At 39.0% G+C, this 27,614-nt stretch overlaps 2 protein-coding genes across 2 annotated transcripts; one reads left to right on the top strand and one right to left on the bottom strand.

The window, feature by feature from the left end:
* Positions 1–333: 333 nt before the first annotated feature.
* SPATA1 (spermatogenesis associated 1) lies at positions 334–19,177 on the top strand. The gene is made up of 13 exons (XM_074152267.1): positions 334–369; positions 1,253–1,359; positions 5,395–5,512; positions 7,644–7,697; positions 7,796–8,126; positions 8,232–8,480; positions 10,132–10,258; positions 10,358–10,418; positions 11,546–11,660; positions 12,502–12,627; positions 14,626–14,795; positions 16,582–16,680; positions 18,644–19,177. Exons 1-13 carry the CDS (start codon positions 334–336, stop codon positions 18,746–18,748), a joined length of 1,698 nt encoding a protein of 565 aa, XP_074008368.1. The 3' UTR covers positions 18,749–19,177.
* Positions 19,178–20,599: 1,422 nt separating this feature from the next.
* CTBS (chitobiase) lies at positions 20,600–27,200 on the bottom strand. The gene is made up of 7 exons (XM_074152332.1): positions 27,051–27,200; positions 26,542–26,680; positions 25,349–25,557; positions 24,548–24,719; positions 23,898–23,995; positions 23,076–23,237; positions 20,600–22,125 (listed from the first exon to the last, which is right to left on the bottom strand). Exons 1-7 carry the CDS (start codon positions 27,180–27,182, stop codon positions 21,940–21,942), a joined length of 1,098 nt encoding a protein of 365 aa, XP_074008433.1. The 5' UTR covers positions 27,183–27,200; the 3' UTR covers positions 20,600–21,939.
* Positions 27,201–27,614: the final 414 nt, after the last annotated feature.

The raw sequence follows: 27,614 nt of genomic DNA, 5'->3' as shown, positions 1-27,614 counted from the left end.
GGAGAGAAAATGTTAAGAGGAAATTCTCCAGGGCAGACTTCTTAGAGCTGCAGGGCTGTGGTTTAGCAATTCCCCCAGTTACTTAGGTGATCCTTGTGTAGAAGGTGTGGTTGAGTCTGTTTGTCTGCAGTCAGCTGGAAGCTTTCTCCCTCAGCACAGAAGCAACTTTTTTCATACATGGAAAGAAGAACAGTAAATTAAAATAAAGGAAATTAATGGAGTAACTTATCTCATAGCAGCTTGTCATGAAACTCATTCTTAAAGAATGTTTCACTCAAAAAGAAAATTAGAAAACCCACCTGGCATTCATGGTCATCAAGTACAGGGATCAACATGTCGTTCAGTCAAACGAGACCACAAACATCACAGGTGAGAGTTTTTGTACTTTTCCGTAGAGATTTTTTAGATTTCCTATAAAAAATTAAAAAAGTGACACTGCACCATTTCTAGAAGGCCTGAGAGGAAAAAACCCATGCTTCTAACATAGTATATATAGAAAGCATTCTTTTCTTGTTCACATTTAGTAACTAAACAATTGCAGAAATACTTTGTATCACTTATTTGCATGGCTTCTCGTTATAGGGAAAGCTTTTCAGAAGTGCATTTTCCTTGTCAATACTTTGATTTTTCACTGAAAATATCAAGACCCAGACATGAACTACCACGGGTTTGAACATAATCTAAGTGAACCTTACTCAGAGCAGGCTTAGTTAGTCTTGTTGCAGACATTACCAAGAGCACTTCTGTGCTTCCAAGGTGGCTAACATTATTAACAACGGCCCAAAATATTTTGAAATTTTTTTCTTGCTGGCAAGATCAAGTTATGGTGCTTTCTACTACATTTGGATCAAGCTTTTAGGACTTACGAGGTGAACAAAGGTAGAATTTTAGCTGAAGTATGCTTGTATCCATGGCACACTCCAGAGGATCAACTGTTTTTGGTAAGCTCTTTCCATTGCTGTCACAGTGACATACAGCACAAGCATAGGCTCTCATTTCCATTGTTGAGCTTGTTCTAATGTGACCTGTTTTGATGCTGTCAGCTGGCATTCAATCACAAATTGCTCTACTCACTGCTGGTTTTGCTATCTAGTCATCATTGTCAGTACATGGGCTAGAGGAGTGAGGCTTTATCATCAAAGAAGCCATTCCTGCCTCCAGAAATTGAAAATCCAGCTAAGCAAAACAAAGCATATAGGAAGAGTATTATAATATATCTGCAGTTATGATCATCTGTTCTTACTTTATTTAGTTGGTGGAGCTCCATGTTTTTTATGTCCCAGAAGAAGTGTGGAACTTCAAGCTGAATACAGTTCCTGTAGCTCTTACTAGCAAGTTTATCTCAGCTGGATTTATAAGGTGAGTATAGTCTTGGGCTTCATGTACATGGTAGGTCCTTTATGTTATTCTTCAGTCATTTAGCTGTTGTTCTGTAGAGCATGATTACATCTGTCAGAAGAGACTTGTTCTCTAATAAGTTCTAGAGGGCAAGTGGTGCCCATGACCAGCGTTATGTTTGTTTGGACTGTATCAAGCTTGGCTTCATTGTGACCCTTGATGTAGGCCATTGAAACGCACTTCCAGAGCAGTGCTAGTATTTCTGCAGAGTAATTGATGTTGTAAAATCATAGTCTTACATTCTTTCTGTCTCCTTAAGTCTGATTATCAAAATCTTGAATTCTTTTTGGCAATGTGCCAGCTTCAAGACAGAGCAGCTTGATGAACATGTGAAAGCCTTTGACTTCCCAGAAATAAATGACAGTCTGAACCCTCTCAGTCCAAAGAAAGAGCTTAAGCCATGTTTTACAGCCCAGGCAACCACCAGCGTATCTTCTTTCTTCTTCAGTAGTATTTCTGAGAGGTTACCTACAACACTGTGTGCTATGTGTGCTCTCAGATGGTGAAAGCACACCCCAGTTCCAGTCCTAGGCCCAAGCCCGGCACAGGGAGTTGCAGTTTTAATCTTTCATAACTTTGAAAGTTTGTTTCATACTCCTAAACACTTTACTTGCAAAATCAGTGTGTATCCAGTGTGGTAAGAAGTTGTAGAAGAATCAAATAATGTAAAGATGTGTGTTGAAATGGAGCTTTTATATGCACCTTGTCTGCTCCTGTGCAAAACCTGTCAATTTAGCTTAAACTGCAGGGAATATGGGTTTTAACTAATTTAAATTTAGGCTTTTATTGTCCACTTAAGACCATATACTGTGTAGCCCATATTCAAGAGATTGACAGCAGTTAGGTATGAGCATGTAGGGTGGAATGTATTCATTCTCACAGCTTCTTTTGTTGAAAGGCTGCTCAAAACCAGAGGAAATAAGTGTATGTATCCGTTTTGTTTGCTGTACTGGTCTCCAGCGGAGGTGCAAAACACATGTCTGGACTAGTAACTTCCAATCACATGAAATGTCTTGACCTCTGTCACTGCCCTCTGTTCACTAGTGTAAATTTATTTCACCACAACTCAATTCTAAGCCATCAATTTAAATTAGGATTCTCATTGATTTCAGTGGGTTTATATCTGTCTGCATATTTGTTGCTTGCTAATGAGTCTTAAATACTTGCTAATTAATCATCCTATGGGTACTATGCAATGCTGACGTACATTAGCATTAGCAATAGCTAGCACCCAGCCAGTGTATCACTGTCTTTAAAAACAAAAAAATATTTTAAAAAACCTTCTCTTATAACCCTGGAGAGGGAACAGCAGCCTTGCTGGTACTCATGCTGTTTGGGTGTTGTTGATAGCACCGTCCAGTCAGGTTGAGAATCCTAGTACAGTCTGAGTCAGCTTAACAAAGGATTCCTCGGTCTAAGTACAGGCCGTTTCCATTAATCATTAAATTAGAGGAAAATATAAAGTGCGTAATTGTCTATGGCCCTGAGTTCCTGTTCCCATGAACTTGGTTTCGCAGCCTCTGTGATCTTTTCTTTATTCCTCATTCCTCACCACAGGAGCCATACTTTTGTTATATCCAGATGAGATTGCTGCAATGAACTCTAGTTTGCATTACTTTTAAAGGAACACCCTGAAGCAAATTACTTGGATGTGACTAGTCTTCTGCTAGCCAGTGGCAGCAAGTAAGAAAGATATTATTATATGTTCCTAGCAGCTGCACTGGCAAGTAATTTTCAGATAAATTTCTGCCCTGTATCTCAGGTTCTGTATACCTAGATAATTTTCTCCCACGATACATCACAGTTACTTAGATGTTTTCCCTGCTGTTCATAAATGCCTTAGATCTAGGTTTCCTTACTGGTTTGGATGGCATTGTCAGTGAACGATGTGCAGCGTTAGAACTTGCAAATGCAAAGAGTTTGCATTTATTGGGTTTCAGGAGACCATTCAAGGGGGCATACCTTCTCTGAGACATCAGCTTGAAGAAATGGTAGTGAATGAGAGATATTTGAATTACAGGTCATCTCTGTTCTCACGTGAGACCTTGGAAGGATGTGTACTGAATTATGTATCCATCTTTCCCATATTTCTTTATACATTTGAAATAAATGACATTAGGGCTAATATCTGCAACAAGCGTGGGCAATAAAGAAGAAGGGGAAGAAATAAACGAGCTAAATGTATGGAGACCAAGCAGTGTGGCCTAGATGTGTCCCCTCTGCAGACTTGGGTCTCCTTTGCTGCATGCCTGTGCTCCAAGGCAGATTTATCATCTTCAGGAAGATCCTCTAAATCCAAGGTGTTTGAAATAATGCAAGGAAAGCACTGTAGCCCACTGAAGTACTGTGTTTATGAGATGAAACTTGAGGGTGTTTTTACATACCCAGGAAATGAAATGGAGGCATATAGGACTGCTTGAAAGTACAAACAAACCCTGAAAAGTTGATTTTGAAGACATGTCCAAGTTGAAGGGATGGTATGTTCTTGTCTATACTATTTACTGAGAATGGCATGTGCTATCCCCCAAGCCAAAATCATGCTAGGTAGAATACTAACACTTAATCAGCATGGGTAATTAAGAGTCTCAGGCCTGAATTTGTTCACTGGTTTATTTTATATGGCAGCATAGGAGCAATTAGAGTTGCTTATGTTGTGCTGCAGAGCTTTTGTGTGCCTCTTGTACATTTGGGTTTGTTCTGTGGAGTTGCTTTTTATTCTATGTTGATTTTTATACTGAGCTCATTACTATAATATTTGCATGGTTTCCAGTAGTACATTAAATGATGCAATTCATATTTGCATCAGCTCTCTCATCCTCAAACTATGGTGGAAATGTTCACACTGAAGTGTTTGGTTTTGATTTAAAATACATTTGCATGTACACATGCACACACCCAACTGTAAATTTGTGTTGAAGAAGACGAAATCAAAGGAATGTGCCTGCTACTTAAGGTGGACAGTGATGACATCTCTTCTAGCTCTTAGTGCTTGAAGAGGTACGTTCTACAGTCCTGGACCGGCCCCATGAAACTGTCACCTGTATGGAAATGCATGACTATAGTTTCCAATGTTTTTGTTATTCATCTGCAGATGAGCAAGAGTGTTCTGAAGGAGTAATTTTCAAATTTCAGCTACTTTCATATTCTCACTTTTATGGGGTTCCTGAAATATGAATGTTGCTAGTTAATGTTACGACTGCCCTTGTAATACAGTCTACCATGACGTGATACAACGTTCTGACTCTACCACACCAAGACTCTCTGGCCTGTATGTAATTAGGTGCAGTTCCAGGACATAGTTGCCATTTTTGGTCATGCAAACCAGCAAGTATATAGCATTTTCTTCCCCCTCTTACTAAGTATAGTGTTATCTTCTCCCTCTTAGTAACTACAGAGGGTGAAAGCAAGGACAGGTAGCCTGGGAGTTATACAGAGAAATGGTCCAAGCTGCCAAGGATCAGGTTAGGAAAGCTAAAGCCCTGATAGAGTTAAATCTGGCTGGGGACATCAAGGACAACAAGAAAAGCTTCTGTAGGTATGTCAGTGATAAAAGGAAGCCTAGGGAAAATGTGGGCCCTCTCCGGAAGGAAACAGGAGACCTGGTTACCTAGGATATGGAGAAGGCTGAGGTTGATGAGTTTTTTGCCTCAGTCTTCACTGGCAAGTGCTCTAGCCACACTGCTCAAGTTGCAGAAGGCAAAGGCAGGGACTGGGAGAATGAAGAACTGCCCACTGTAGGAAAAGATCAGGTTCGACACCATCTAAGGAATCTGAAGGTGCACAAGACCATCAGACCTGATGAGATGCAAGTTGCTAAGCCACTATCCATCATACTTGAGAAGTCGTGGCAGTCTGGTGAAGTTTCCACCAACCATAGCAGGGGGGTTGGAACTAGATGATCTTTAAGGTTCCTTCCAACCCAAACCATTCTATGATTCTATGAAAAGCCAGCATTATTTGATCTTACATATGTATTAATGAATAACATCATTCTAGGGTGTCTCCTCACATCACATTAAGAGCGCTACGGGAGAAGCTTGGAGAATACCTGGGTGGAGTTGCAGTTGCAGATAAATTCAAATTTTTAAAATGCATTGGGAAAAAACTAGCAGTGGTAAGTTATTATTTTCTTCCTTTAGTGGTCTTCTGCTTTATAATATAAACCACAGATTTTTTTCCTGCAGATTAGATAATATCACAGGAAAATAGAAGAGAGAACTTGAGGAGCACTGTTAGCCTTTGTTTTTAAACATGCTGGAGCATAAGGTCTTGTCAGAGCACATCTACTTCCCCAAACACAAAGGCACAGCTGGACAGGTATATTAGAAACACCCTTTAAAGTATCAGATGTAATTAGTTGTGATCCAGTGAAGAGATGCTAGTTTTGATAAGTCAATAGACTAAATATGACAAATCTGGTTGCATTAAAGAAAAAATCCCCCTATGGTCATTATTACCAGTACATTCTTGGGAATATGGCGCTTGAAGAATTTGCAATGGAGGCTGAGTAAGTCAGAGTTTGTTTAATGTTTACTGCTATGACCAGCCTAAAAGCCTTTAAAGATCAGTCTCTGAATGAAAACTTCTCTGGATGTACATTTGTGTTCCACTGGTTCATCCAGTAGTACAGCCTGACATTTATGTAATCAAAAACCTGCATCTCTGAATCATAACTGTTCCTCACATTGATTCTCTATATATTTTTATCTTACAAACTACAGCTGAAGAGTAAATAAACTTGAAAATGAGCCCAACTGAAAGTTTGTGTAATACACGAAGACTTAAGTGATGTACATAAGTCTGGGATATTTTTTTTTCACTTCTCATTTCACCTCTGTTTCTCACGGATTTGGAAATTATTTACAAGCTGGAAATTTGGTGCTGCTGTTTATTTCATTTGTAGTTGAGTTATTACTAAAATTACCTACACAGAAAAGCAGAATAAATATTAAGTCATGTGCAAAAACTAGGTGGAAAAATCTGAAGAGAAACTTAAAGACTGTGACACAATCTGAATCTGAAAATGTGCATATGTCTTCAGAGAACTGAGGTGTTTTTAACTGCGCCATAGTAAGTAAGATGGTATATTTTCTTCCCCAATGATAGTTCTGAGATAAATGGAGACATTTTCCAGCTTCCTTTAGAATGTCAGGAATTTAATAAAATATTTTACTTTAATTGAGAATTAAAGATATTGGTAGATACAAGTGAAGATTTTAATTTGGAGTATTTACTGTTGCTTGATATTTAACTTTATAACAAAGTGTAAAGCAATAAACAAACTAACTGGTTTATTTGTTGTTTAGGGTCATGGTAACCTCATTGAACTCAATGACCATAACTCTCAATGACCAAATATTTGTTGAGTGTGTTCCACCCACCCCCAGTCTTCTGTTTCACAACAGTAACAATGTAAGCAGTAATAAGAGCTGTACCCTACTTGCAAGTACGGGTCTTTAAATAAAAAATAAGCCTAAGCCAAAGCTGTGTACATTTGCTCCTCTTTTTCTTGCATATAGCCTGTGTCTCTAACAGTAAATCAATGACATTACCTGGCCATATTCAGAAAAGAATTTGGCCCCATGTTTAGTTCAATTTCATTATTTAAATGTAAGCTCAGATTTCCTTTCTTTCTTTTTTTTTTTTTTTGTTCTACTGGAGCACATTTTTCAAATATACATTGATTATCTTAGACTTTGTTATTAGGATGAGTGTTGAAATCTGAAAGTGTATCACAAAAAATATCAAGACAAAGAATAAATGCAAGAAGACATAGGAGAGTAGTAAATATTTTTTTTTCCTATATTCATTAAATATTTTGCAGTATTGTATCAGGTGAATAGCAAAAATTATGTGAGACTTAGCATTTCTATCCAGATTCAGCTTGAAGCAACTTTTGGTAAAGACAGTGTAAGACTTTCTTCTTCTGTGACTGTTGGATCAAGTCCTTTGAACCATAAGAGAAAGTGCGAAGGATATAAAAAAATTATTCAGTACATCCATGTACTCTTGTGGGTCTGATTGAGATTTTGAAAAATAGAGAAAGTTTCAGTGCCATGTCAGAAAATAGAATAGTAGTCCGTGTTCCTCCTTCCGCAGCAGGCCACTACAGAAGATAGTGCTCGTTAAGAAAAAATGTAGTATGTAAAGATTATTGATAACAGAATATAGAAAATAAATTATATGCAACAGTATTGATAAAAAGGTATTTTATTGGTTATGCTTCAATTTTTTTCTCTTCCAAGGTGAAAGCAAAGCAGGAAACAGAACTGAAACTGGAGTTATTTGCTCCTCCGTATGTATGTATTGAATGGCTTTTAAGGTATCATTTTCAGAATCTTTTTACGTTGTACATTTCCTCTTTTGTCCTGTCTGATAAATATACTGCATATTTTAGGCTCTTTATCCTGAATTATATTTGTTACCTGGAGTGGAATACTTTGAAGATGTTTATCCATTATCATCATCAACTCAACAAAGACATCACTTTAGTGCAGAAGGTAATAGGTTTGCTCATGGATCAAGATTATCCAGTCTTCCCCCCAAAACACCTGAAAAGAGCAAACAGTTTTTAGAAAGCATACAAAGCACTCATCAGCTAGAAAATCAGGTAGTGCACAGTCCTGTGGGATGGGGTGAGAGAGAACCTGTTCCAGTTTTGCCCACAGAACATAAGCAAGACCATAACAACAGGATTCAAGAAAAAACTGTGCAGTTTAGAGAAAAAGGTAAGTTTAACCAATGCAGTGGGGGAGGGGGATGAAAGGAGAAGAATAAATATTGTTAACATTTACAATAAAATACTATTCTGTTTTCTAATAATTATAATGCAGATCCAAATGGATCCAATGGATCTTTCTTCACACCAAGTCATTCAAATCGTGCAGATTGGGAGTCTGGAGAGAGTGATATGGTATTACAGACCCCTCAGCAAAATCATCTCAGCCAGGATCAAAAAAAACATAACACTCCCAAGTGGAATGACAAAGCCAGAGGAACTGCTCTTACTCTTCATGTAAACCACAGTGATGACCAAGGCCAGAATAATCAAGCACTCCAAAATCACATTAAATATCAAAAGGGTACAACTGTTCATTTTCATCTTTTTGCTAAAGCATGCTTTTTAGGAAGTTGACAGAGTAAAGCTAAGTTTTAAGAAAACTATAGTTAAAGTATGAGTTGGAATATTGCTATCAGAACAGTATTCTAATTTTTTAAATAATAATGTCTTTCAAAGAGCTGTAGTTTTAATTTGAATGAGTTCTTTTTCACTGTGTACTGATATAGGGAACACTTTATATAGTTGATGCATTTGTCTAATCTTACTTACATGAAAAAAAAAAATTAAGCAGCTATTGGAGGATAATGATTCCATAATTCAACAGCAGTTTTAAATGAAAAAAATCTTGATACCAGAATATCAGGGAAAGCATTTATTTACTTCCATTTTCATTGTCCTCTTATCCATGGCTGTATTACTACTGAGAGGAAGTGTTTCCTCCCCCCCCCCCCCATATAATGTATGTTTATACATTATTGAACAGTGACATTCCTAAAACTGAGAGGTGAGAGAACTCCTTGAGCAGACTACAGTGAAAATAATACAAAAGTATGGAGAGGTTCAAAGCACACATTAACAGGATAACAGTTCTGTGCCACAACAGAAAATGTTACTTGGAAGAGATCTATTAACTACTGCTTCTTTTGAAATGGGATGTCTTGGGGATACTGAGGGACATTAAGTCCCTGGAAGGTTATATAATGTTCTTAATATTCTTAATTTTTAGTGATTACCAAGAAAGAACTGATGCATTTAAATAGGATTTGAATGACTATTGCTATATTAGCATAAAAATTATAATATAAATTGTTTTTGAGGAAATACTTTTGAATGATAAGTCTTAATATTTGAGCAGAATTTTACAGTTAATGTAAAAAAGATGGTCTTTATTGCAAATTTTTAATGAGTAATTATTGAATGAGGCAATATTCAGTTTTTCATAGATATGGGCACCTTACAGATCTCAGTTAGAATTATTTTCTGGGTATCCCACACTTTGAGTAACAAAACAAAAATTTCAATACAAGACGTGTCTGGAGAGTGTATTAGAAAAAGCTTTCATGGATGGCTTTTCAGTAATTTCAGTTTCCAGTCATAATGTGTCAAAAATAGCTTTGTCTCTCCATCATCATGTTAACTGATATTAAGTATGAGACCACTTAATATGCAAATATATATGTAAATAAGTAACTGAAAAGTTTTCCATAACTTTATTTTGAATGATGAAGGATGTAGGGTTTTGTAGTAGCAAAGGTGAAGTCTGTCAGTAATTTTCTTTTGAAATATTTATTGTATATATTTTAAAGCAGATAATGTTTATTCATTAACATTTAAATGCAAAACATTTTGCTCTGAAAGGCAGAAGTTGTTAGACACAGAATTAGTTTAGGGAAGGTGAAATAATTAAGTGGTTTTCTTATCTGTGGTAATATTTCTTGTACTAGTTACCAAGAATTAGTTAGATAGAAATTCTCAAAAAAAAAAAAAGCTTATTTTTTTCTTCTTTCCTCTGTGATTCACACAAAATTTCCAAGCCCCAGAGATAGCATTATTTATTGGATTGATGCAGTGAATTTCTAATACAGGTTGGAAAGTCCAGGCATTGACAGTCAAAACAACTTGAATTTTATGAGTGTAATTTATATATTTTGATCATCGCTACCCTGTCACAGAACTAGCAAACACAGACAATAACGACCACCAAAAAGATACCAAATGCAGAAGAGACAGAACACAGGATGCTGGAATTCTTAAAATAATGGAAGAGCAAACCACAGAATATGTACACAAAAAACAAAGGTTAGTAAATAAGGATTCTGCTAAAATAATGGATAATATTGATATATATATCTAGAAACTTATTTTCACTTTCACTTGTTTCTTTGGTTTTATCTTTAGCTTGCAGCAATACGGAACTAGCAAGTCTATAGCTGATCCTGGTGAAAAACTGGATGATCAGGTGTGTTTTTCAAGGTAACGTATTCTTAGTAATCTGGAGCAATAAGCAGTCCTCCACATAGAAATAGTCTAATTTTATAAGACAGGTAACTCATTAGAAATATGAAATACTCAAATGTAGGTTTGAAAGTAATTGAGAAAAGTTAATTCATCCGCTGCTACTCTGCAGATTTGCTGATGAAAAATCAACTCTAGTTCTAAACAATGAAATCAACAAAAGTTCTATCTCTGGTTTAATTTAACAGGAAGTACACATTCAGTAATTATCTCAGTCTTATGTTAGCTGATTTTTTTTTTAGTTTCTTGACAGTAACATTTTATTGTTTTTCTTGGTGGCATTTTTATAATTTCATATTTCTATGGGATAAATTTGTTGTCTCTCAAGCCAAGCAAAACTTCTGATAAAAACAATAAAATCCTTTAAAACGTATGTGTGACCATCTCTGGAGGTATTTAAAAGATGGGTTGACATAGTGCTTAGAGACATGGTTTAGTGATGGTTTTTATCAGAGTTAGGTTGATGGGTGGACTAGATGATCTTAAAGGTCCCTTCCAACCTATACAATTCTACAATTCTATGATGTAGTCATAGAATCAGAATAAGAGCACATTTAGGAAAACTCAGCACCCACATGCAATGATACAGCACTATAGCTGTCACTGTTAACTGTCATCTGTGAGCTCTTGCACAGAAATGATTGTAGTGGAGTCTTATGAAAATAATAAAGAAATTGAAAATCTGCTGTTATAAATTTTATTTTAGAAATTGGCAGTCCAGACTTTACAAGCAATGAGCCAGATGGCAGTTTTAAGGCCCCTTATTCCTGGTCTTGCATGGGAGTGTCAGTAACTTGTGGGGTTATGGACATGGACAAGAACAATTAGCAAGTCTACATTTTTGTCCATATGTTCTCTGCAATGTAAGTGTTTAGTGTTCTAGTGTTATTGCAGAGGTCCAGCTGTTTGTAATTTAGTCATCATTTGTACTGGTAACACAATAAAACAGCTTATATGCAGAATTCAGATTTAGCCCTCCCATTCACTCAGGCCAATTTCAGGGCATATGTCTAATGTTACTATTCAGGATTATGAGTAATGTACTTACAGTTGTGTCTTCTGACTCTATAGGCAGATAAAAACAAGCAAAACCGTACTTGTCCAAAAGAATATATTTCGCCTCCTAGTCCACCTTTTCTGGCACTCTCTGTAAATCCAGCTCAAGTTCCGGCAATTCAGGTAGCAAGTGAGTATATGATTCCAAGAAATCGAAGGGAAGTGAATATTTAATTAAGACTGAATAGTTAATGAAGACAGAAATACCTACTTTATGAAAGAATTCATACCTACATTCATTCACAGTATTGTTCCAAATTTTAATTTGTGGTTGGAAAATTCCAGGCATTTATAATTGCATGGGCTGTTCATAGAGCATAGCAGGTTCCCAGTGCTCATTAGAAAACCCAGCTTGTGGACTTGGGGATGGAAGAAGAAAAGGAGGGAGACCAGATGAAATGCTGCCTGGCTCAAGTGAGAACGTAGCAAAGAAAGCCACTAGTAGTAGTGCTGAGGATCCTCTGCTGTCATGGAGGAGGAGGACAGTAAGAAGACAGTAAGTGATTAACCTGTTGTTGCAGACTAGTGAAAGTCTGAGGTACTGTCCTGCCTATGACCAGCTGGAGTTTAAGGCAAGATTTTGCTACAGTTTGTTTATATCGCAAAGTATTTTGAGCAGGAGATAGTCTTTTGGAAGCTTTTTCGGCTTCATGTGGCAAGAGTTTTCTACGTATGCGGTGCATATAGATCTTGAATATACAGTTTTAGTCATACATTCCTTAGGCATATAAAAGGTGCTTAGTTTGTGTGCGTGTATGAATGCCTGGATGCATGCTGGATTTCTCACTTTTTTCTAAAGCACCAGACGTTTCAAAAAGTTAGAGGTAGTTTATTAAAATAAAAGAATTTCTACTGCCTGTTATGACAGAGCTCTTGACATGATTTATGATGGGTGCATTACAAAAATCTTGATTAATGCTACCTATTTACAGTACTTACATGCTTGCTAAATATAGTTATAATATCTTCAGAAAACAAGATGGTAGAACAATTGCAACAGATGAAGAAAGACAGAAGGCACATGGAAAAAAATAGAGAAGAACTGATCAAAAAAGCTAAGGGGCTGCTGGAACAAAATAAGCTGAAGAGATATCATGGTACACTTTTAGTTTATTTTGGAATTTGGAATGATTGAGAAATGACACTGAAACCAATGTCATATCTGTCTCCTTGTCAGTGAGCTTAATTACAGAGAGAGAGCAGTTTGCTAATCAATAGCTCCAAGAAGGCTCATGTGTATAATAGCATGCTGGAAAGATTCAAGGTTGCAATGTTTCCTTCCATTTTTTTGTGGCAGTCTTATAAATCTAAAAATATCCTGGCTTTTATAAACCATTCCAGTTGTGTCCTATGTACATATAGCGCCCAGAAAGCTCCTGCAGGCTGATTTACTGTTTGAGGCCCAGGACAGCTGACCCATTCTAAACCTGAGTTTTTACTGTGTTGCTAGGGCTTCTAGTCAAATTGCCAGCATAGGACTTTTTCTTCATAGAATCACAGAGTTCATCCTATCATCTTCCAGCTATCTAAAGCTATTCAGCTTATGGTATGGGAGTTACAAGCCTGTCCTGACAAGCTTAACAAACCTTGTTTTTTAACAGTGTAACAATCTCAGTGAAATCCCACCCAAATTTAATTTGTAAAATTATTTTCAAGTTTATACTTAAACTATCCTCCCTAAGTCACATTCCAGTTATGCAGAGATGAAATTTAATCGCTTTGATGTTTTGAGAGCATTCTCTCTGTACTTAAATACAGCTAAATCACTAGGATTCTCAACTATTATTAGTAGCTTTGTTGAAAGGAGTAGATGAACCAATTCTTCCAGTTATTCTCTAAGGGCATGGCTAAACTGCACTCTGCAGCATGGTGAAGTTGTATTTAAAAAAAAACCCAAAATTGGGTACTTGAAGCAGTGAATCTGTAGTAGCATGAAGCTGCAAGGCAAGCTAATTTACCCTGATGAGATAAGCCCTAAATGGTTCCTGCACTGTCTTAAATTATGTTATCCAGCTAGGTAAAATAAAGGTTAGTGGAAGTATGTGGTCATAAGTCTGCCATATTAGATACGGGGAGATTTATGTGCCAGCTGTTGATAGCACATTAACAACATAGGAGGAATCATAGTTAAGTGCAAAGGTAAATAACTGTTTCCCATAATCTTTGGACTTCTGTGTTAAACTAAGCTGTTCAAAAAGCTTTGGCTCTGCAGAGCTCAAGTTTTGCATAAATCTACAGTGCTAAATATTCTGCTACAGTAAAGTTGTGGTGGGTGTACCAGTCTTCACAGGTCGGGAGTGCTTATGGTGCAGTTGAAACCTGTAGAACAGCCAGGCTGAATGAACTTTCATGTTATATCTCGGTGGACAGATAGAGCCTTTTGTTGCAGGTGATTGTGTGAAAATTGTCCCTCAGCACAGGAAAGACATGGACCTGTTGGAGCAGGTCCAGAAGAAGGCCACGAACATGATCACAGGGCTGGGGCACCTCTCTTGTAAGGAGAGGCTGGGAGAGTTAGGGTTGTTCAGCCTGGAGAAGAGAAGACTCTGGGGAGACCTTATTGCAGCCTTTCAGTACTTAAAGGGGGCCTACAGGAGAGATGGGGACAAACTATTGGGGCCTGTTGTGATAGGACAAGGGGTAATGTCTTTATACTAAAAGAGGGTAGATTTAGACTAGATATAAGGAAGAAATTTTTTGCAAGAGGGTGGTGAAACACTGGAACAGGTTGCCCAAAGAGGTGGTAGATGCCCCCTCCCTGGAAACATTCAAGGTCAGGTTGGATGAGCCTCTGAGCAACCTGATCTACTTGAAGATGTCCCTGCTTATTGCAGGGGAGGCTGGACTAGATGACCTTTAAAGGCCTCTTTCAACCCAAACTATTCTATGATTCTATGAAAATTCAGTTGCATTTATAGTAAATATCATTTTAATGAAGATTTTCACTAATTGTTTTTTTTCAAAGAAACTTATGCATAGTTTTGACACATGTATTGGCCAACTGAACCTTGTGAAATTAATTGGTCATTACTGACTTCAATAGACCTTATGACAAGATGAACAAGACCAAACAGTATTCCTGTTTTCCTGTGTAGTTCGTGAGGAATGGAAAAAGAAGTACTTCGAAACTAAGAAAGTTACGGTTTCACTGGAGGACGCTTTAAACAAGCTGCGACAAGATTTAGAGCTTTACCACCAGAAATTACTCTTGCAATTGGAAGCCAGAGAGAGTCGAAAACGACCAAACAATATGACAAACTCCAAGGTATTTGCTTGTATTATTTAATCTCTCTTTTTACACAGCCTGATTTTTTGGCATAAAATATAAATTAAAGTAACAAATTAATCACCAACCAATGACTTGTAAGCTAGCTTTAACAACCAAATACCCCTCAATGAGCTGATGTATAGAATTACTTCAGCCCATTCATCTCAAAAAAAAAATGAAGAGGTGCTTGAGTCTGAGCATTTGATTCTTTCGGCTTTGCATTTATACAATACCTTCTCTTAACAAAATCCCCTTTTGTTCAGTATGATTAATGAATTTTTCAATTATATATTGTTCTCATCATCCCAAATTTCACGTACAGAGGTAATGAATTCTAGTTGTGTTTGGAGGACAAGAAACGTCTCTGAGGCTGTTGGAATGGTTGCACTTGAACTATTGTGCAACTGTGAGCCTTGTGTTATGTTGTTGGTGTCAAATCATGGGAAGTTCAGAGAGGAATTAAAAAAAGAAAAGATAAAAGAAAAGGGGGAAACACCCTTCCCAATAGTTTTACCTGCTAATTTTCTAAGTGCATTAATGGAAGCAAGTCTGTTGGCAAATCTGAAGCTAGACTAGGGGAAAAAATGTCCCTTTCTGGTATCTGAAAGGTGGGAGAGTGTATATACAATCTAAGAGTGTCTATTATATGCAAATGTGTATTATCTGAGGTATCATAACATAAATATCTACAATATAAAAATATTAATAGGGTTGATATTACATTATGTAACTAGCTGTGTTCAAATATGTTATTGCTCCTTTTGGGGGCAATGTCAGGGTTTTTTAGGTCTCTCCAGCTAGGCACAAAGAGGCCTGATGTGAAGGATAATGCACAACTTCATGTGCATACAGCAGTTATTTATTGGCTGGCACAGAGGAGATAGCCAGGATTTAATAAGCTATTAGCCTAAGGACTGGTATGCTCTCTACCTCTCGTCAGCCCTGTGCTGCATGAGGTGCCTTGGCTGGCCGGGCAGGCAGAGTCAGGTGGGAAGAGCCGGGATCGGGGGAACAGATCCTGCTGTTGCTAGTTTCTGCTCTTCCACCAGCTTTGTCCGCACTGGTGACTCAACCCAACAATACGGTGATTCCTCGGTAGCCCCCAACTAATCTGACAGCTCCGCCTGGTTTTTTCCTGAATGACTGTGTACCTTTCCTGCTTTCTCAGTGGTCTGAGCAGGGTTACAGAGCTGGGACTTGGACCCTTATACGCAGGCAGCTACACCCCTGGGTGGGGAGAAGCTTACAGCAGGAGCTCAGAGATGAGAGGCTACAGATACCACTTAATGACTCCTTGTATGGGCAACTTTATCACATCATTTGCTTAATCTGACTCTTTATTAGCATTTTTAAAGGCTTGGAACATCAAGAGATTACCATGTACACACCCAACCCCATCCCTCAATGTTACTGACTTCAAGGGACTACAGCTGACTTACATGAGCCAACTTTCAGAATGTACATTTTGAAAATACGAATTTTAGTTTTACAGGTTAATTCAAAGATCAGCCCACCCCCAGCTACTGCTGAAAAGACGTGCTGTATAACCAGGATTTTATCTGCACTAAGCATTACACAAGTGTAGCAATCTCATCAATAAATGTGCTGTGACAGAGTGATGCTAAGCCTGTGAGAGGAAAAAAATATATGATTTGAAGTATGCCTTTTTATTATAAATGGGGAGTAGCCATAAAAGATAATTGCAAAACAACGTGCTGTTACTCAGGAGATCTGATCTGCACTAATGCTGCACGTAAAGTTTTTTTGTTGTTGTTTCATACAGAATTACACAATCATCCGGATTACTACAGTGCAGCATGAACTTGATCAACTGAGGAGGAAGCTGGATGATACAAAAATGAAACTCATAATAGAGATTAAGGTACTCTGCCTTTTAATTAAAACAGTCGAAATGTTACTATGTATAAAAAAACGCTTAGATCTTCAGAAATATTAGGTGATGTAAATATTTGCTAAACAGTTCTTGGTTTATGCTGTTAATTTTATGGTGTTAGTTGTCATTGTAACTTTATCGCTTGAGCCAAATTACTCCAGAACACCCACCAATTATTAGATGATTTTGAATGCATGGCATTCAAGCAACGTAGATTTTCAAGGTACTATGTAAGCAATTTCACAATCTCTTTCATAAAATTCCCATTTCACTCAAAAGGTAATTGAAGGAACATACTTGGTAAGGCACTGATCAGTAGTTGATGATAGGTAAGAGAAAAAAAATGGTAGACAGAAATAAAAAAAAAAAAGGAGAATGGCTGTCCAACCAGGTATCAGTCCTCTTCACCTGCTTTATTCCAGACCAGTGCTGCCTATGGCTCCCTTTGGAAGGAAGATGGTGGTACAGGCCTTCAGATTGCATAGCTTTTCAGCTTTCATAGAATCATAGAATGGTTAGAGTTGGATGGGACCTTAAAGATCATCTAGTTCGAACCCCCCTGCCATGGGCAGGGACACCCCCACTAGATCATGTTGCTCAAAGTCCCATCCAGTCTGGCCTTGAACACTTCCAGGGATGGGGCATCCACAACTTCCCTGGGCAACCTGTTCCAGTGTCTCACCACCCTCACAGTAAAGTATTTCTTCCCAATATCTCATCTCAATCTATCTCCCCTCTTTCAGTTTAAAACTGTTACCCCTCATCCTATCGCTACATTACCTGAAAAAGAGTCCCTCCTCATCTCTCCTGGAGGGCCCCTTTAGGTACTGGAAGGTTGCTATAAGGTACCCTCAGAGCCTGCTCTTCCCCAGACTAAACAACCCCAAATCTCTCAGCCTGTCTTCATAGGAGAGGTGTTCCATCCCTCTGATCATCTTCATGGCCCTCCTCTGGACCCACTCCAACAGGTCCATGTCCTTCTTATGTTGTGGGCCCCAGAGCTGGATGCAGTACTCCAGGTGGGGTCTCACCAGAGTGGAGTAAAGGGGCAGAAAATCCCCTCCTTCAACCTGCTGGCCACGCTTATTTTGATGCAGCCCAGGATACGGTTGGCATTCTCGGTTTCAAGTGCACATTGACAGCTCATGTTGAGCTTCTCATCCACCAACACCCCAAGTCCTTCTCCTCAGGGCTGCTCTCAATCCATTCTCTGCCCAAACAGTATTTGTGCTTGGGATTGCCCCGACCCACGTGCAGGCCTTGCACTTGGCCTTGTTGAATTTCATGAGGTTTGCACGGGCCACCTCTCAATCCTGTCCAGGACCCTCTGGATGGCACCCTTTCCCTCCAGCGTGTCGACCGCACCACACAGCTTGGTGTCGTCAGAAAACTTGCTGAGGGTGCACTCTACCCCACAGTCTGTGTTGCCAACAAAGATGTTAAACAGCACCAGTCCCAATACTGACTCCTAAGGAACACCACTCGTCACTGGTTGCAGCTTGGACATTGAGCCATTGACCACAACTCTGAGTGCGGCCATCCAGCCCGTTCCTTATCCACTGAGTGGTCCATCTGTCAAATCCATGTCTCTCCAATTTAGAGACAAGGATGTTGTGCGGGACAGTGTCAAATGCCCTCTACCAGAAACTTTTTTGCCATGCAAACCCAACATATCTAAGGTGGATGTACTTGTTATGCTTCCTGCATTGTATAACAAGGAGTGGAAAGTAAATGAATTTCACAGTTCTCTCTTAAAAACACCAAGGCAAAGTACAGAAGAAAGCTGTGCTATAACTAGGCTAATTAGACATGTAAAATTTTAAAGATGAAAGGTCTATCCTGCATTCATTCATCCTGTATAAAATTCACTCTTAGTATATAAACCCATATGCATGTCTACTCCAAAAACTTCCTTAAATTGCAATTCCTTACATTACTTGTTCTTCTGCAGATGAGAAAGCAGGCAGCATCTGATTTAAGAGCACTGAGAGCAGAACTGACACAGAAGAAGATTCATTCAGCTTTAATTCTCCAGTCCAGAAAATCAGGAATTTAACATGACATGATGACATGACTTTAATACCTGTGAAGTCTACAGAAGCTCTGTAATGTGTATAGAAGCTCTTAGTTTCAGAGCGTTCGTTTGTATGTTCTTGAAGTTATCTTGTAAGCAGACATAAACTATATAAATGTTGTGGAATTTGTATACTAGGCTACTGAGGTACTGCAGCTCGCTTTTTAAATCTCTCTGTAAGATTAGTCAGCTACTTAAACAAAGAGTTTAACCTAGTAACATGTCTAAAACAAAGCTATTTTAAAAGTGCAAATTAGCAAATTGTGTAACATCACATTGTTATGCCGATGTTCTTTCATTAACAAAATACCTACTAAGCAAATAAACCAATAATCTATAATGCCCTGTTCTTATTTTCAGGCACACACATCAAATTTTTGGAAAATGATTAAAATACATCTGTAGAACTACAGCAACAGTAATCCTTTATTTAGCTATTTACTGAAGTATATTTTTGTCATTATAAGTATGCCCATCTATGAATTACCAATGTATTATTACCATATTATTATGAAAAATGAACAAAATCACAACTTATCTCACCTTATTTCATATCTAGACGATTTTGTTCCCTCTCTTATTAGGACAGACACGTGGACATTAACCATCTTCTGTAGTTAGTTGAAGAGACAAGCTTTGTCTTGGACAAGCTGTAACGATGATCCTGGACCAACTTCCAGTATTGCATACTCAGTTTTTTCTTTAAGTTCAAGCTCGTGCACATGCTTAGATAACAATTCTCTGAAAGAGTAATCAGAAAGCTCCTCTTGATAGTATTTTTTTCTAGCTCTCCTGTTCGGCTCTTTGCAGTACTAGATGTTATTACGGTAAGCAGAACAATAACATGCTAGGAATTAATGTCAACTAAAAAGCTGACAAGGCTGTATTTATTACTGGAAGTGAAACACTCATGAGAAATCAATAATACAGTAATAAAATTATGCAATTTTCAAAAGGACTAACTTCCAAATGTCTTGAGTCAAACCACCCATTCTTCAATTTATTTTCTTAAAGATAGAATTTAACAAAGATTTTAGTGCTCAAGTATTAAATTAATTATTAAAAGTACAACCACTTTTGCTCAATTCAGTATTAAATCCTACATCCTGTATTTCAGAATTGTGTCTTTCATTTAAGACGCAAGAACAGGCAACTAGATGCTGGAAAATCTGAATCTAAATTTAAAAAAAAAAAAAACAACTAATGATTCTTGACTGCTACAGGAAAGAGAGTTTTATTATGAAGTCATCTGGCCTTCAGTTAGGATTTTGTAGGTCAGATCATCCACTCCAGAAGACCTCTCAATTTCAGAAATATCTACCTCACAGTATTTTAGCATATGAATATAAATACTAATACAAATTCTGAAGTATCTATACATGAAATACATTTATCAGTTTCTCCTAAAACCTACAGACCAGAGTTCTAGTGAAGAGCCCCCTGATTTTTCCAAGGGAATTTTTTGCTTTATGTGAGAGCAATAGGCTTCACCTGCTTTCCATCACCTGTAGTATCAAGCAGTCAGAGACTCATATGAAGCCTTCTACTCTTCTCCTCAGTAGCCATTATGCTAGTGCTGCTGTTCTGTGGTGTTTTCCCAGTAACTATTTAGCAAGGGAAAAAACCAAACCAACCAACCAACCCAAATCCCCCAAAACTGACTACATATATCTAATTTAATAAATTGTTTAATTAATGGAGTCACTTAAGCAGGGCATAGTTGCACTTTAATCTGGTTGTGAAACAGTTCTGAGAAGCAGTGTTGGCTGTAAGCTGTGGAACAAGTAAAGCATAAACAGACAACATTGTTTACCGATGTTTACCACTTACTTCGTGAAGACAGCATTTTATTTAACAAAATAAATCCTGTAAACAACAGTCAATCTTTCCATCACTACAGGTATTTTAAAAAGTCATCTCAGAGGCAATGCCACATAAAAACAAGCAACAGGCTACTGAACGAATCTTGAAGTGTGTGGAAAAATACATATGCAGTTCATTAAATAACCTTCCGAGTTCTAGTTCATAAAATCATAGAATGGTTAGAGTTGGAAGGGACCTTAAAGATCATCAAGTTCCAGCCCCCCTGCCATGGGCAGGGACACCTCCCACTAGAGCAGGTTCCTCAAAGCCCCATCCAGCCTGGCCTTAAACACTTCCAGGGATGGGGCATCCACAACTTCCCTGGGCAACCTGTTCCAGTGCCTCACCACCCTCACAGTAAAGAATTTCTTTTTGGTATCTAATCTGAATCTCCCCTCTTCCAATTTAAAACCGTTACCCCTTGTCCTGTCACTACACTTCCTGACAAAGAGTCCCTCTCCGGCTCTCCTGTAGGCTCCCTTCAGATATTGATAGGTTGCTATAAGGTCTCCCTGGAGCCTTCTCTTCTCCAGGCTGAGTTTTCATGACGTAAAGAAGCTTGAAAAGGAAGAAAACATCATGCAGGTCCTCTCCATAGTAATGTTCCCTCTTCAAGATAAGGTCCAAGATTTTTGGCTTTTGACACTAAGGAATTTACATGATGTGAACACAGTGAAACCGGAGTTTATTGAATATTCCTTTTTAACAACAAGTCTGATAAAAATCTTGATGTCAGCTACGTCGTGTTACATAATTTCTTCAGAATATAAAATATTTTAATCTCTAGAAGAGCAACCAAGTACAAGCACAAGTTTCACCAAGTTGCATGTAAGCAACAATCTGTCTCTCCAGTATTCTGTGTTTAATCCGATTCAAGAGTGATTTAGCTAAAATATAGTTTGGGGTGGGAAATCAGAGAACTGAGACAGCACCATGCGACCTCAGAATAAATACTCCCTGCACCAGGCAGCCTCAGCAAAGGTTCATTATTAGATTACCCCTGTAAATCCACTCCTTGGTCTTACTTGTCACCAGATACACACTGGATTTGAGCTTTAACCAACTTATGATAGTTGTGAAAAATAAAAAAGATTGGCAGTCTTTTAAAAAAACGCTGCTAAAGCAACATTGGAACTTTTTGAAGAATGAAAATATGGCTTTGCATAGAAAATAACAAGTTCAGTTTGGTTAGTTTTGTAATCAAAGTTTTTCTATTCATGGTATATTTATATAAAGTCAAAGTCTATGATAGTATAAGCCATAATAAAAAAATCGTCAATTTTCATCCTAAATCAAGCTTCACATAGTTCTTACGGTGTCAGGGCTTGCCACATTGCTTCAGTTTGTTTTTCTGCTACAGCTTCCCTGGAGTAGTCAAGACTATTTCCATTCCACATGCCAATGCCCCTTAAACCTCGTTTCTTCACGTATGCTGCTTTTAGAGAGATGCTGCGAGGGTCATCATACCATACTTGGTGGAAGCGATCAAGAGAATCCTAGAAAAACATTTAAACACTAGCGTCAGTATCTACCTATCTATCTAAATGTGATACATTAAAGTTCACTGAGTTTTGATTACATTTTCTGTTCAATGAAATGAAAAGTACAATTAAAAACTCAAGATATGCAAGCTATGTGGATTTACATAATGATACTTTGCTGATTTGCAAATTATTTTTCACACAGGACAATTAAAAATTTTAAGTCAAATACTTGGCTATTTTTTTACTTGTAGAATCTCTTATAAAAGAGATACATTTTAACTGAAGTTCGATTGAAAGGTTTAGCTAATTTGTATTTTAATAATTTCCAAAAATACAGCTTAAATCTCAGATACATTATCTAACCTAACAGGTGAATTTATTTAGAGACTAAGTGCTTTTTTCAGCAATAAACAGTTTTAGTGGAGGTTATAAAATTTTTTCGAAGTTATGTTGCTTTGACCTGGTCATTGCTTACAACACCTTTTAATCATTTACATCTGAAACTTAAAATTATGTCTAAAGAAACTGTGGTGTTCATGTAAGCACAATCATTCATGGACTCTCACTATGTCTATGTAGAAAACAAAAGCAGAAGAGAACCTGCATGCAAGTCACTGGGGTAGAAAAAACAAGAGCATCTCAGAATCTGTTTCCGTTTAAATCAATCATCAACTCATATAAATAACTGTAACAGGGAAGGATGGAGCTGTAGAATGTCTTTGTGCCAAAACATCTTTTTGAAATGATACAATCTCTCAAGAAAACTGTAAAGTAATAAATATCTTTAGTACTCCTGTAGTCTTCAGTCACTGCATCCCTCTTTCAGACTAGAAATTGAAGGTATGGAAATCCAGCTATCCTTTACTACACGAAAAAAACCAGTAGAAAACACAAATGGAAGAATCTAACCCTGAAAACTTTATAACAGAAGAACGATGGTTCATTTATAAAGAGACACTTACCTTGTATTCATAAAACGGAGATTTCTGTACCTCATCCCACAGCACCCCTGAGAGAGAACTGTTCACCTGCTTCATTATTGCTCCGTAGGGGACCTGACGCCCTGCAGCATCACTGCAAGGAGCCCCACGGAAAGGTACTTTGGAAAGGGAGCAAACGTGATCCTGAAAAAAAAAGCAGAAGGCATGAGTTTCATGCTACACAGATTTATTAACTCCAAAACAGCCAAGAACAAAGTCACAAAAGGCATTGGGATCTCAAAAATCCCAAATCTTCAAGTATGTGAGGCCGACATACTGTCTATAGACAGAAGTGAATTAAAACAGTTAAATTTTGTCTACTCTCTATTAATACGGGATTGGATGAACATCACTCAACTTATACAGTTGTCATCTTTTCAATTTTTAATTCGCTCTTACATTTTTCATAAGTATAATGTTGTTTGAGACTCCATGATTTATCCATAAACTGCTACACTTTAACAGTCACAGGTTTGCTATGGTTTGTTGCACCTGGTCTTTAAACAGTGAGCTTAGTGACTGTGTTGAGAAGGCAGATGCAAGTGTTACAGTGCTTTTGGGCATCATCTCTTCTCATACAGATGACATCTACAGCTCCTTAGTCAAACATGGTGCTTGTTTGGTAATACGCTGCTCATCAGTTAATCAGCCAAGCAAAAGTCTCTGTCTTGAGTCCCAGCTTTATGATCTTACCCACCAGACCACAGTATTTCCTAATCCAAAAACAGGATGACCAGTATCTAGCTGGCTCTTTCCAAGGAAAAAATTAACAGTAAGATTGCAAATGAATAATCTTCATCTTACCTGAGATAGGTTTTGGCAGACATAGTCATAGCCATACCAGGGGACGCCCATCACAAGCTTCTTCGGATCAATGCCCATAGTGATGTACTCTTCATATCCTAGTTTTGAAGGAAATAAAAATTAAGATACACTGTTGCATTTTCCCATACTTTTTATTCTTAGAACTAATCTAGAGCCAGAGCCAATATAGGACTTGCATGATCCCCAGAGGCTAAGGTGCAAGCTCTTCTTTACCTCCCACCTGCATACTCCTACACTTGCTCTATTCGGATCCCAGTAACTGCTCGAGCTGCTCACACTTAAAACCAGCTGCCCATAGCAGCAGCTCACGAGGATGAGACACAAATGTTTCAGGTTTTTTGCAAGCCCAGGCAGACACCATTGCTTTGGCTGCCGTTTGTCATTCTAAAAGTGTTCTTCACAATCGTGAGGGCTAGACGATTACTTTACAAGTAAAAATGCACAACTGCTAAAGGTCTATCTGTAGTGTTGTGAGGCTCTGAGATACTATATTTTCACAACGCATATTTGAGCACACTCAAAAGCCTCAATGCAACCAAAAGACTTGCCTAAGAAACAGTAACCTTTTTTTTCTATTCATGAGAACAAAGGGAAATGTTCTGACTCCTGGGGAGGCATTTTGTCCTCACCAACTAACGTCTGCAGGTAAGGAGCATTGGCTTTTGCAATACAGTCTGTCCAGATCTGGCTCTGTTCATCATATGACATCACAAATAAGAAGTCACAGGCATCTGCAATCCCAGTGTAGTTGTAGCACCTTTTATCTATGCATGCTGGAGACCAAGCCACATCAAATGTTACCTGAAGGAAAAATGCACAAGTTAGTATCGTGTATGGCACTCAGGCGCTCCAGTTTTCTCTTTAAAAAAAAGATGTAACTTCTAAAGACTAATTCCCAAATGTTGCACAGCATTTAACACACAGTGATACTAAGGAACTATAGAACCTGCTCAGCTGATAACCATTAGATAATACACAGTGAGTGCCCCTAACAAGTGAATTCAAACCACCAAAGAAATTAAAATACAACATGACAACCATCTGATCAAAAATATGAAGCATGATGCAAATCCTTAAAACTTTAGAGATGAGTTTACCAAAACACTGTCAAGCTTTTGCACCAGAAGCCTGTATTTGCCCAACTTTCAAAGATTCATCAAGCCACACTAATAACTGCCAGCTCACATGCAGCAGTAACATTGCATCTACAAATCTCAGTGAAACCCCTCTTCCATTTAAACTCATACAGGTCAAAAAGAGTGATTCTTATGATAGCATATCATAGCTAACATTCATAATTAACCATTCATGAGAATACCGTGCTTTAGATGTGCATAATTTTTTTTATTCATAAGCTAAACAGCGTTCTCAAAACTACTTTCATTTCCTAAAGTTAAACTTAATGTTTGTATAAAGAACATTATTATTACCTGTGATCCTGGAATTTCTTTGTGAAAAGCATCTGTAGTTTCTTTAACAAGCTCTGTTAATGCATAATACTCAGGGGAGGTTTCATTAACTTCTTGCTCTATATCTATATTAATTCCATCCATATACTGCCTTTTTGCAAGGTCCACCTGTTGGGATATCCACGCTGCTCTTTTAGCAGGATCAACAATTTCCTTAAGAGGTACATCACCTAGACAAGAGGCCTTCAAGAGTTAACACGTATTTGCACCACAGTAACAGTAAGGAGGAATAACAAAGTAAAAACTCCACACACTCATACTTTTAAAATACAAAGGGTTTTTTTTCCCCAAGCATATTTTTGAGAACCCACCCCAGAAGAGCTTACCAAGCTTCTTCAAGACAGTGGTGTTGAAAATTAAGTTCCTTTTGGAATTTTTTCCTATCATTTTAATCTCCTTACTTCTGCTTAATATTTTTTTAGCCACTTCAAACTTCCTTTCCTGAAGTCAATTTACTTCCAGTGTTTCCAGGGAGCCAGAGGGACTGTGTCCTAGTGTTTCTATAAACATACTTTGACATTCAACTTTTGTTGCTTTCCACACAGTGGTCTTGGATGAAATTTTTGCCTCAGCAGAGCCAAAACTTGATTACAGCATGTAAGCACAGATCAGCAAGATGGACTTTGTCTTTCTAATCAGCATTTGTACCTACACAGAGTTCCCAAGTATTCGTATTTTAAGACTCAACCACTTCCCACTCACCACAGAGGGACTGATTTAAGTGAAAAGTACTAAAAATTACTTGCAGTCCCTTTCCTTACCCTGTCTTTTGGGTACTGCACATAACATCCAGAACACAGACACAAACAGACATCTACTATAGGCTTTTCCTTTCCTCTCCTTCCCTTCCTCCCTGCTTCACTGCAGCCATGATGTTCCCTGTAATGGAGCTTTTATTTACATGTCACTGGAATGGTTTTGCAATTACTGTGTCAGAAGCCACCGCTGGCTTTCTTTTCAATACCCTGCATACCGGCACATGCAAAATGTCAAGGTATTATAGTCCTGTGTGCGTTATCCCCTTATTAATTAATCCTCTTACTGGTTTTTAATACTTTGCATACAAGTAAATGTGAAATGTCAAGGTATTACAGCCCTATGTACATGATGTTCATGTATCACATAAATATCCACGCTTCCACAACGTAACCAACCTTTCAGGACTATCCTGGAGCCTTTAGAGTGAGCATAGCACATGAGCTCAGGGTCATACTTCCCAAAAGCTGCCACAGTCGTAATTTTTGACCAGTCGTAGGATTTCCAGGTTTCCTTCCCCACATCGAACACGAAGACCTGGGAAAGGGGTAAAAAGCACCCTCGTTAGCTCCAAACACTTCTCAGCAGGATGATTATTTCCCAGATGTGTCTTTAAAAGCTACACGACTTGTTGTTGCTCCCCTGACAGCTTGTACACCCGGACACCTTCCCTGGGCTGCGAGTGGTGGCCCGGGGGACAGCGACACCTCCCTCATCCCACCTCTGCCCTTTCCCTGTACATCACATGCACCTTTTTTTAAAAAAAAATCTGCTCTACTCTAATGCAGGCAAGTAAAACACGGCAGCGCCGCACGCTGTGTCGAACGGGCTGCTAACCGCGCAGCTCCCCCCGGGATCGGCCGGCAGCGCCGGGCCGAGCGGCCCAGAGCCGCCGGGGGACCCGCACCTCGAAGCCGCCGGTGCCCGTGATGGGGTGGCAGAGCCGCGGGTCCGAGCAGGGGCACGCACCGGCGGCGCGGCCGCCCAGCAGCTGCAGGAGGCCGAGCGGCAGCAGCCACCGCTCCCACGGCCGCCCCATGGCGGGTCCCCGCTTCCGCCGCGGGTCCGGCGGGCGGGGCGCGCTGGTGCCGGCCCGCCCCGGGGAGCGCCCCGGGGAGACGCCGCCGCGTGCCCGCCGAGGGGCGGGTGAGAGGCCGGGGCCGCCTCCCGGCGCGAGGGAGAGGCCGGAGCCGTGCCGGTGGTGCGGCGGCGGGACACGGCCGGCAGGGGGGCGCCCCGCCTGCAGGGAACCGCTCGTTCCGGGAGAAAGGATCTCGAGTGGCGGCTTTTACAGAGCAACGGTTTATTCAGAGACCAAAACCCGGCGAAAGGTGTCCAGAACCATTTTCAAGATCTCAAAATAACCAGAGAAAAAGGCTCTCCTGAGGGAACGGGGCCTTGTCCGCAGTGCCCAGGCCAGCCCTGTCAGCAGGTCGCGGGCTGGCACTGGGGGCCAGAAGCGAGGGGAGTC

The sequence above is a fragment of the Numenius arquata genome, chromosome 8 (assembly GCF_964106895.1).
Source record: "Numenius arquata chromosome 8, bNumArq3.hap1.1, whole genome shotgun sequence".
Taxonomy (NCBI): Eukaryota; Metazoa; Chordata; class Aves; order Charadriiformes; family Scolopacidae; genus Numenius; species Numenius arquata.
This window is presented reverse-complemented; position numbering and strand designations above follow the sequence as displayed.